Source organism: Lactuca saligna, chromosome 5 (genome assembly GCF_052625555.1).
Source record: "Lactuca saligna cultivar CGN05327 chromosome 5, ASM5262555v1, whole genome shotgun sequence".
Lineage (NCBI taxonomy): Eukaryota > Viridiplantae > Streptophyta > Magnoliopsida > Asterales > Asteraceae > Lactuca > Lactuca saligna.
Window position 1 is genome coordinate 222,584,677 of NC_136421.1, and position 11,644 is coordinate 222,596,320.

The following is an 11,644-nucleotide window of genomic DNA, read 5'->3' on the forward strand; positions in this document are numbered from 1 at the left end:
CATATAAAATACAATATCATTGTAGCTATCGTACAAATCAGTAAACCATACATTTTATGTAGATGAATAAATTTCTTAATTGGAAATATCACTTCCCTTACTATAAAGCTCGAGACCAAGCTGGTGAGAGTGGGACAATTATATATTTTGGTCAAGTCGTTGTCGGAGACTATAAGGTATATGTGGAGTTTAAGAATTTTTTACCAAAATATCTCTTATGGAAAGAGGGGACACCAACATATTTAGCCATTTATTGGATTATGTCGCACTAATGTAAGGTACATCAGAGAGTGATAGAGGCTCAATGTGTATAGATACATAAATGTGTTAAACCACCACAGGATGCTAGACGCTAACAATGATACCATGTAAGATATATATGAGGTCCGATACTCTCCAAAATAGATATTATGAAGAAAAGAAGATTTCAACGTATATAGTCACTTATAGGATGTCGCATCAATACGAGATACATTAATCGATGCAAGCATGGTGACATGTTTCATAATTTTATGTGAGTTGTATGAAATGTGTGTTGAGTAAAGGGAGATAAGGAGGGTCATCTGAATGGTGGGTGGTGCCACCACATGATTTAAATAATGTATAACAATTAAATTAATTAAATAAATATTTAAAAAATCCAATAAGGGTATAAAGTCTTTTGAAGTTTGTCAGGGACCAAAATCGTAGCAAAGCCATATAAGAAGGACCAAACACGCAAAACACAAGGACTATTCGTGTAACTTATTCAAGAATAATTGAAAGACGAACTAAAAGAAGAATAAAAGGAGCGGGGGAAACTGTAAATGTTGACCAGAAACAAAGGCTCACTTCAGTCTCCTCTCCCGTAAGAGATCTTTAGGGTTTTCTCTGCGACTGCGTTATCAATCAAAGGAGAGGACATCCACAACAACAGCAGCCATGGCCACCAAAGTCCAGAGGATCATGACCCAACCGATCGTATGTATTTCTCATCCCTCAACAACTTATCCTAATTCTTTCATCGGTTAATTACTAATGCAATTTCAATCTTTTTCTTTACTCCTTTGCTTCAGAATCTGATCTTTAGGTTCCTCCAGAGTGTAAGTTCCTGCAAGCTTTTTCCTTTCGATTTTCTTACACGTTGCTGGATGATTTCCTTACTTTATGTTTTGTTTGCGAAACAGAAAGCTCGTATTCAGATATGGCTATTTGAGCAGAAGGACTTGAGGATTGAAGGCCGCATAATCGTATGTTTTTCCATGAGCTTTCTTTCTAGTCCTTAAGACCTGTGTCCCGTAGAATTTGAGCGACCCGAGTAGCCAATGATATCTATGGTTTGGGTTTTAGGGTTTGACTGGTAGTAAACGATACCCTCTTGACCTTACAGACTTTAAATATGATGTCAAAGGCTTGCTTTCTTCAAAATTTATATGGACATACGAAACCTTCTAGGGGATTTGTTAACTACATTTAGCTTTGTAAGTAGAATAAAATGGATGTTAAATTTACAACAGATCGATAAGTACTACCCATAACATCAAGAATCAAAATATGCCTTTGTTTTCCTTTTCTATTTTGATAATGGATATCCATAAATGGTAAATCAGGAATCAAAGCGTGCCTTTTTCTCTTTCAACAGAACAACATGATGCATATTATCCCCTTGAAAAGTTATGTGTTTATTTGTTTGATGTAGGGGTTTGATGAGTACATGAATTTGGTTCTTGATGAGGCTGAGGAAGTCAGCATTAAGAAGAAGACCAGAAAGCCACTAGGTTTGTCAATGTTATATTTTCATCTTTCTCTAGATTAACTTCCCATCATTATTTCTATTCTAAATTTTAACTTTTGGATATGTGTAGGAAGGATTCTACTAAAAGGGGACAACATTACCCTGATGATGAATTCGTATGTCACTTGTTCTCTCTGTTTGTGTGAATTTTTATCCATTTTTAGTTTCCAATATTACAATGTGATTAAAATCCATTTCTTTTCATTGTGTTCAGGGGAAAGTGATGAGGAGCATTTGCATCAGGGTAGGATTTGCAAGTTATGTTAGGCATTGTTTTGATGAAGGGAATGGTGTGTGAATTGATCCGGGATCTTGTTAGATTTTTATTTTCATGTAACTGAGCTTTATGAACTGTAATGTTGCATTTTATATGGTATCTAAGCTGATCTATCGTTTTGCATAAATTTCTTTACTTGACAAACCACAAAAAATCTGCACAGATTGTGGGAAATAGCATTGTATTTTGATTTTTGCCTTATATACTGACATAGTGTAAGTTTGACTCATAATAGCATCGTACATGTAGACTAAATCAGCTGCAAATTATATACATTTTCATGAGTAAGTTAAAATATAGTTTATTCATTAAATATGATGTTATTTCCCCCAAATTTGCCCTATATATTTTCCATTAATTTCTGTTTAAACTTGTAGTAAAATTGTAACCACCTATTATTATTTCATACCCACAAAATAAAACGACATTACAAGCATCAACTTACTCAGAACAAGAATTCACAAATAACAATTAGCATCAGACCATAGTGGCTTTATTAACTCACACGCCACAATTCTAATTACATGATATAAAATTTTGTGTTATCAGTGTCATTTCCAACATGAAATTTTGAATATCTATCATCAGTAACAGAAGCCATGAATGAATGAATACAACAAACAAGGGTGTAAATGTGTAATATTAACATAACAAGGAAATCAAGATCTAAGTGTTTGCCTTTTGCATTCTTTCTATCAAAATCTTCAAACCCATATGCCTGCAACAATTACAAATCAACAATGGTGGTGTCAGTCAAACTCTAACTCAAACTCAGGACTTGAATCAAACACAACACAAGCTAAAAAAAACTTACCTTCCAAGCATTAAAACAGTAGCCTGTGGGTTGGTGCCAGGTGAAATTGAGAAAACGGAACCATCAATTACTCGAAGAGAATCAACACCGATGACCTTCAAATTTGGATCCACCACCCTCCCCACCACGCATCCGCCATGGTAGTGCCATATTGTGCTCACAGTCCGCCGGCAAAAATCACTCATCTCCTCATCGCTTGTTTGGTTTGCCGGCAATGGCAGACCCATGAATCTAAACTCTGCACCGGACCATCCCAGGAACCTGTAACTAGACATCGCCTGGCTTCTAAGCAACTCACCAACCTTACGCGTTCCGTTTACACATCTCTGCAAATCCACCGGGTTGCTGAAGTAGTTAAAACGTACGTTTGGGTTAACTCTGATTTCTGTGGACGCCAAACGAAGTGATCCGGCAGATAGAGGGCCGATGGTCTTCTCCATGATGCTGGCGACACTAAAATACAACGGAGAAGATGAAGATCGCATGAAGATAGAGTGTACAGGAGAAGGAAAAGGAAGGACGTTGGATGATGCTTCGAGATAAGCACCGGAATCAGTAATGCCCACCACCTGTATGAGAGAATGCTCCAGTAGCTTAGGTGACACAAACGATATTCCGTTTCGTGGATTATCATACAGAAACTCCCCTACAAACGGAGAATGATTTACCACCGGAATCCCCCAAGAAGAAAGGTACGAGCGTGGTCCGATGCCACTCAAGAGAAGCAGGTGGGGGCTACCAATGGCCCCGGCGGAGAGAATGACCTCTCCTTTCTCCCTTAGCAGTGCATGGTGAAAATAGCCAGCACTATCACGAATCACAACGCCGATGGCGCTCTCCTTGGACTCAGGAGAATCTGAAGCAGCGAATAAGATCCTCTCAACGCTTGCATAGACGGCGATCTTGATATTTGTTTCTCTAGCGAGATTCAGAAGATCAGCGGCGCTGTGTCTATGGCCGGAGCTGTTGAAGGTAGAACCACCGATCTTGGTTCCAAGAGAGTGTTTTAACGTAAATCCGTTATAAGGTTGAACACCGATTTCCAATAATCCATCACGAAGGGCAGTTTGCCACGACTGTAGCTGGGGTTCAAACACGATGGATTTCTCAACCCATTGATAAGAACGCTCGAGCAAAAGCGGATCCCAATTGATTCCCGATCGATCATAAAATTCATCGTCTGCTCGACTATAAAATCCGGCGTTAATGGCGCTGCTGCCGCCAAGAATCCGGCCACGAGCATTGGGAACGCCTTCCTCGGAAGTGAATGCTTGGGCGGCGGAGTGGAATGGGTCGACTTGCCGGAGAGTGGGGATGAAACCCTCTTGTCTCATGATGGTAGGGTTGCTGTGCGGAACACCGCCTCTTTCAAGAAGCAAGACACGGTGATTGACTGATAACGTCGCTGCCAATGGGCAACCTGCTGTGCCACCGCCGACTACTATGTAGTCAAAGGAGTCCTCCGGCGGAAGAGCTGTTGCGTTAACGACGAACGCCATGTATGTCGGACCTGGTAATAATCACAAAACAAATGATATGAGTAATTGAAGAAGCATCTAAACAAAGAATAAAATGGCGGTGATTTACTCTGAGATAGCGTTGATGAAATTAGAGAAAAGAGCATCATGTTGATGATGACGATGATGAATGAGAAGCATTTGGGGATGATTGACGCCATTCTTGGTGGAGACGAAATGCACAGAATGGAGAATAACAGAGCAGTGCAGGTTCTACAAATTTCAGGAACTGTGTTTGTGGAAAAAAGAAATTGAAAATATTTCTTGTAAGTTTCTGGTGGGAAATTCTGTTAGAGTTTAGGATACGTCTGCATCGCTCATTTTGTAATTACAATACAAATGTATCATCTTAATAACACTAGTCTTTATTATATAGTCCCTAATAAATCTCATAAGATAAGGTATAAGATTAATTAACATATTCTTATTTATTTATTTCTCAAATTATTCATCAATATAAACGTCTCCTAAAATCGTAACTTCAGTAAAAACCATGAAATTTACCACATACCATTAGTTTTGTTGTAACTAAAATATAATTCAACCTACTCGTTAGAAAAAAATCCCTTCACAATATTTAATTGTTTGAAGAACACCTTGTGATGCTTCAATACACACACACACACTCACTCTCTCTCTCACTCTCTCTCTCTCTCTCTCTCTCAAACTGCTCGGTATAGGTCAAGAACATCGTGGTTCCTGGAAAGGCAGAGCGGAAATTAAAGTAGTGCGGTGGGTATTTCCTAACAAATATGAAATTATATGGAGATGACATAGCGTGACAAAATTCTGTGAAGAATATGACCCATACCCACTAGCCTTAGGCTAATGGCTAGGTGACTATAACTCATACCTATCAACCTTAGGCTAATGCCTAGATGATTATGACCTATACCTATCAACCTTAGGCTAATACTCAGGTAACATGTGTCTATCAACCTTAGGCTAATGCCCAGGTAACATGTGTTATAGCACGTAAACACAACTCCCTTATGTGTTATGATGTTGCTATATATATATATATATATATATATATATATATATATATATATATATATATATATATATATATATATATATATATAATTTTGTATTAAAAGTTAGACGTATTTTGGGATGGTAGAGTGATGAACATTTCCTAGGGTAAGTGATTGTGAAGTGGTGTTTATGTGGCGATGAAGTGATATAACTTTTTTATGTTATTGTGTCATGGGTATATCCCATGGTATTGTGTTTATTGAAAAAGTAATCTCCTATGTTATGTATGTTGGGTTTTATTCTCAAAGCTATATGCTTTAAGATTTGAATAAACTTAAAACCATTTTAACCCACCAACGATCATTTTGCAATCATGAAAAGATTAAATCAATTATAGAAAGAAAAAGATTACAAGATTTGGAGTCTTTGATTCTCGTGGGAGATGGAAGCTGATGAAATGATGCATGAAGTTCCAAAGGAGAAACTCGCTAGAGGTATCCACCAAGCAGGAGTAAACCACTAAAACATGTTAGTCTTCACTTGTATATAAGTAGTTTTTAAGCCTTAAGAATTTATATTGCAATCATGAAAAGATTAAATCAACTATAGAAAGAAAAAGATTACAAGATTTGGAGTCTTTGATTCTCGTGGGAGATGGAAGCTGATGAAATGATGCATGAAGTTCCAAAGGAGAAACTCTCTAGAGGTATCCACCAAGTAGGAGTAAACCACTAAAACATGCTAGTCTTAGCTTGTATATAAGTAGTTTTTAAGCCTTACCAAATAAATCTTAAACAGAGAAACAACTCAATCATCTAAAACATGCACTAAATTAAAAGAGATGGAGGGGGAAGAGAGCACTAGGTGCTCTCGAAATTGGGAGGAGAAAGAAGAGAAGAAATCTTCTAAAAACTAGCCTAGTTTTTATTCCATACCCTTCTTTAAGAGTGAGTGGATGATACAGACCCTTGAGGATATGTTGTGGGCATATGTCATCAATTTTGATGGAAGCTGGGACTCCTACTTACCTCTGACAGAGTTCTCCTACAATAACAGTTTTCACTCCAGCATTGGTGTTCCGCCTTCTGAGCTCTTGTATAGGTGAAGATGTCGTATCCTGGTTTGATGGGGCGAGGTTGGCCATAGGGTAATGGGGCAGACTGAGGTGGTCCTTCAGACTACGGAGATGATTCAGCAGATCAGGCAGAGATTGCAGACTACTCAGAGTCGGCAGAAGAGTTATGCCGACCGGCGTCGATCCGAGTTGGAATTTCTGGTCGGCCATATGGTGTTACTGAAAGTCTCAACTTAGAAAGGTGTGATTCGCTTTAGGAATAGGGGGAAATTGGGTCCTCGATATATTGGGCCATTCTGGATTATTGCTAGGGTTGGCAAGGTGGCATACAAATTAGATCTTCCTAAGGAGCCCAGTCAGATTCACAACACTTTCCATGTTTCGCAGCTACGAAAGTGCATATTAGATGAGGATGCAATGGTGTCCCTGGATGATATTTTGGTTGATGAGCGCCTAAATTATGTCAAGAGGCCCGTAGCTATTCTGGAGAGGAAGGTAAAGGTTTTGCGTAGCAAGGAAGTATCTTTGGTAAAGGTATGATGGTAGCATCGGAGGGGCTCCGAGTGGACCTGAGAGTTGAAGGCTGATATGCAGGAGCATTATCCAGAGTTGTTCTCTACAACAGAATTCGAGGATGAAGTCTAGTTCAAGTGGGGGTGAGTTGTAACACCCTAGATTTCAAGTATTTTCAAATTCATCTCTTGGTCTAAATTATAAGTCAATTTAATCCCTAAGTGCAAGAACTTGCCTTGAAGCCCTAGTGGCATTTTGGTAAAATGAGTTGGAGGATTTCGCTAAGCGTACATGTGTGTACACTGAGCGCACTAGGGCACGCCCTAGTACGCTGGGAGTACACTCACATACACTAGGCATACTCACGTCAAAAGGAAACCCTAAATTTTAGGGTTTGAGGGGTATTTAAGCATCATATTGGCTCATTTCCTTTCCACCTTTCAGTCTCCACTCCCATGGGATGTTTTTTCAATTATGTGCTTTTTGGTGCGTTATTGGTGTGTTAGAGGAATAAGAAGATCCTTAGAATAACCTTGGTGAAGGAGCAACTTGTGAATCTGGGATTCTTACATTCTTGAGAAGCTCCAGAAGGTATAAAGTGTCACACCTCCAAACCGGAATGACGGAAACGTTCGGGGGTGGAGGACGTCATGTATAGCATCACAACAATTGCATAATAGTAATCAAAGTACAACAACCATGATATTGATAATGTATAGTTTTTACATCTTGTGTTCAAATCAACGTATACTTGACACCATAATGTATAGCAAAAACCAAAGTATATGACTCTATGAAGCTCCGTCTTCTCAAAACCTGTGTGGGTACCTGTCTACTGATTCCTTGAGAATACAAGTGGTTTTGAAAAGAGTATCAACAATTAAGTTGGTGAGTTCATAAGCATGTTGTAATTGAAATCTATCATTCGTTCTTTGAAAATGTAAGTGTGTTTTTCCAGAAAATCCTATATTTTTTGTTGTAAATGTATTGTAGTCTTAATACCCTAAGACCAGAACGTGTAAAAGTTTTTGTACTCTGAAATAGTATAATATAATTTTAATTTGCATAAAACCATAAAACGAATATTTCCATAAATGTAAGTTTCCCTGTATTGGAAAATAGTATATTGTAGTTGTACTTGTATGAACTCTGTGAGTGTATGTACTTGGATCCACCAACTATTTTGTAAAATACTATATTGTAGTTTTATTATTAAATAAAACTATGTGAAGTTGTTTACGTATTTGTACACTAATCGTATTGTTCAATACCAAATTGTGAGTTATTCTAACCATGCTTGATGACCTATGATGGCCTGAACACGACGTTCTTCAGGCGTTGGAATCGGTATGAAATTTGTTACCCCAGGCCTGTCGGCCTAACTATAGCTAACAGTTTAGGTGTGGGATCGTTAGTTCCGTATAGATCTATACACAAGTGTCACGCTCTCCCTCCAGGAGACTGTGGTTATAATTTCAGGGTTTTGTTGGTACTGGGATAAGTACGTGAAGTATGTCTCACAAAGCTATATTGTCGGTTACGTGTCGAATAAAAAGTCACTTTGTAATGAATAATTGTATGTGTATTTCATAAACTATATCTATTGTAGTGTGTGTATATATATATATATATGTATATATATATATATATATATATATATATGTATGTATGTATGTATATAATACTTATATAATTACAATTAAAATGGCAGTCGAATAAATGATTCTATCCTAAGCCCACAACCAAACAAGGAACAAGAAATAAAGCAAAATCACCAATTTTAAGCCTGTTGAATCTTAATTATAATATATATATATATATATATATATATATATATATATATATATATATATGTTTTTAGTAACGACAACGATTGACAATATTTTAAATCATTTAAATATTAACACAAGAGTTCTTGTGTTTTACTTGTAATCCCCTCCTAAAACAATAAAAAAAATCATGAAAGCGTAGGGGTATGAACTCACTCAAGTGTGTGTTCTTGGTTGGTTATGACTTGATTGCGATAATCCTCGGGTTAGAAGACGTGTATAATTGTAATCCTAATAGTATTTAACACATAATAATATGTGTATAATTAGTTGAAATAATAGTAAATATGTTAAATATTGATTTAGGTAAGAATTACTTACAAAGTTTTCTATAAATCAAACTTGAAAGTATTTGTTTTCCTGGGAAATGGTTAAGGATGTTCTTATGAAGGTTTGAAGATTTGAAGGTTTTCTGGGGAACTGCTTGAAGATATGAAGGTTGGCTTATGAATTTTGAGTGAGAACTGAAGAGTTTTCATAGGGAAATGGTATGAAATGAAGTATGATTTCGGTTGACATATATATATATATATATATATATATATATATATATATATATATATATATGGATAAAATATGATGGGATGTTTACGTTGGAATATGTATCTTATCACTTCGTGAACTTAAATAAAGTAAAATATCTAGATATTTAAGGTGGATTTCAGCCACTAGGATGTTGATTTCGGTCCTAGTATGACCGAAAAAATCTTGGTTGTCCCACAATTGAGTGATTTCGGTCTTAGTGGAGGAATCAAAACCGAAAACACAACTTGTTCCAAGATGCTCAAAACCGAAAACCTTATGTGGTCCAAGATGCTTAAAGCCAAAGACACCTTTGATCTTAGATTCCCAAAATCGAAATCTCATATTTAAGGTGTTTAATTTTAATTTTAACTTGGCCTTTTGCCTTATGTTGACTCATTATTCTATTTCAACATGGTATTTAGTATATATAAATGTACTAACCCATATAAACATATGTATGCATGGTTTTCAATATATAAGTATATATAACTTATATAAGTATGGTTTTCAAAGTATGCTCATACAATACTTATATAAACATGCCCTTATGGCATTCAATTTTCTTATTGTATCATTGTTAGGATGTGAATTCAGTTGTACACGGTTGAAGTTTAGACTTTTATTTGAACACGTTTGACTTACAGTGACTTGAAATAACGGGTTGTTAAATTATCTCCCCCGAGTTAGAGGGAATGTCATCCCGAAATCATTTCTAAAGTGGTACTCATGAACTAAGGAAAAGGTGTGCGTACTTTTGTTTCATCTGATCTTCCCGTTCCCAAGTGAATTCAGGTCCCCGCTTGGCATTCCGGTGAGCCTTCACTATTGGTATACGACTTTGTTATGTTCTCTTGATTTCCCTGTCCATGACCTCCGCTGGTTCTTGTATGAAGTGTTGAATCTCGTTTAACTCGATTTCGTTGAGTGGGATACAAGAGTCTCCTCAGATAGACACTTCTTTAGTTTAGATATGTGAAAAGTGGGATGTATGTTACTGAGTTCATGCGGTAGTTTGAGTTTGTAAGCCACCGGGCCAGTTCTAGCAAGATTCTCGAATGGTTCGATGTACCTTGGATGTAGTTTTCCACGTTTACCGAAACTTATCATTCATTTATAGGGTGAGACCTTTAACAGGACACGTTCACCAAACTGGAACTCCGAGAGTTTTCGTCGTTTGTTCGCATAACTCTTTTGTCTGTCTCTAGAAGCTTTCAGCCGTTCTCAGATTTGGATGATCTTTTCTGTTGTTTCTTGAATGATCTCAGAACTGGTTAAAGTGCTATCGGGAACTTGATTCTTGGCTAGTTGCGTATCACCCACTTCAGCCCAACACAGAAGGGATCTGCACTTACAGCCATAGAGGGCTTCGAATGGGTAAACCTTGATGCTAGTGTGATAGCTTTTATTGTATGAGAACTCGACAAGTGGCAAATATGTATCCCATGTTTTACCAATGTCGATCACACAAGCTCTCAGCATGTCTTCCAAGGTTTGAATGGTTCTCTCACTCTTCCTATTAGTTTGTAGGTGGTAAGCTGTACTCATGTCTAGCCTAGTTCCCATAGATTTTTGTAGTGACTGCTAGAATGTAACACCCGTAGATTAGGGCTAGTCAAATAAGAGGCAATAAGTGTCTAAAAATGACTTTTTGATAGAAGAGTGTTTAGAATAAATAATCTTAACCAAGTTGTAGTATATGTCACAAGGTTTCCGTACATATAAAGAACACTAAAATCCTAGTTATAACAATAAGTTATGACCTTTCGAAGTTTCGCGAAGGATTCGACACGACGTTGTAGGATGTAAATAGTGAATTTATGATAGAGCGATATTTAGTCTTAGTGATCTAAATGAAAGTCATAGAATACGTTAAACAGAGAGCGTGCATGAAAAGAATGTCTAAATATGACTTCGTATGAGGAAGTTATTATTTTTGAAGTTTCGACTTAGCGGTATGCAACCCAAAGTTCAAATATGAGATCGAGTGATTTATATCCAAAACAATCTAAACAAGAATCTAAGATATCATCGATAGTAACGCAACGGTAAAAAGACAGACGACAAAGGACGTCAGATAAAGGTGTTGTGAATTCCTAACGGAGTTTTCCTGTCCCGGCCTACTAAAAATAATATAATAAAAGTTAAATTCAAAATTAGCTGACGGAGTCTAAACAAGAGTTGTAGAGCATAATATCACCTATACATGCATATAAAGAACGTTGAGTACGAAGCTCGTATGCGAGAGATATGAATTTCTGAAGTTTGGAACGCAAACTTCGAGGAATGTGTTAGAGCTCACGGCGTCAGCACAATGTTCACGACGTGAGCAGGTGATGGACGTC

General features: G+C 37.1%; 2 protein-coding genes across 2 annotated transcripts; one reads left to right on the top strand and one right to left on the bottom strand.

Annotated features, from left to right (window-relative positions):
* Positions 1–784: 784 nt before the first annotated feature.
* On the top strand, positions 785–2,178 carry LOC145045206 (uncharacterized). Its single transcript, XM_078993551.1, has 6 exons — positions 785–960; positions 1,056–1,082; positions 1,167–1,229; positions 1,679–1,757; positions 1,845–1,890; positions 1,989–2,178. The coding sequence occupies exons 1-6, from the start codon at positions 922–924 to the stop codon at positions 1,996–1,998; spliced, it is 264 nt and encodes an 87-aa protein (XP_078849677.1). The 5' UTR covers positions 785–921; the 3' UTR covers positions 1,999–2,178.
* A 344-nt stretch (positions 2,179–2,522) lies between these two features.
* Positions 2,523–4,687, bottom strand: LOC145045205 ((R)-mandelonitrile lyase-like). The gene is made up of 3 exons (XM_078993550.1): positions 4,453–4,687; positions 2,866–4,375; positions 2,523–2,769 (listed from the first exon to the last, which is right to left on the bottom strand). The coding sequence occupies exons 1-3, from the start codon at positions 4,541–4,543 to the stop codon at positions 2,718–2,720; spliced, it is 1,653 nt and encodes a 550-aa protein (XP_078849676.1). The 5' UTR covers positions 4,544–4,687; the 3' UTR covers positions 2,523–2,717.
* Positions 4,688–11,644: the final 6,957 nt, after the last annotated feature.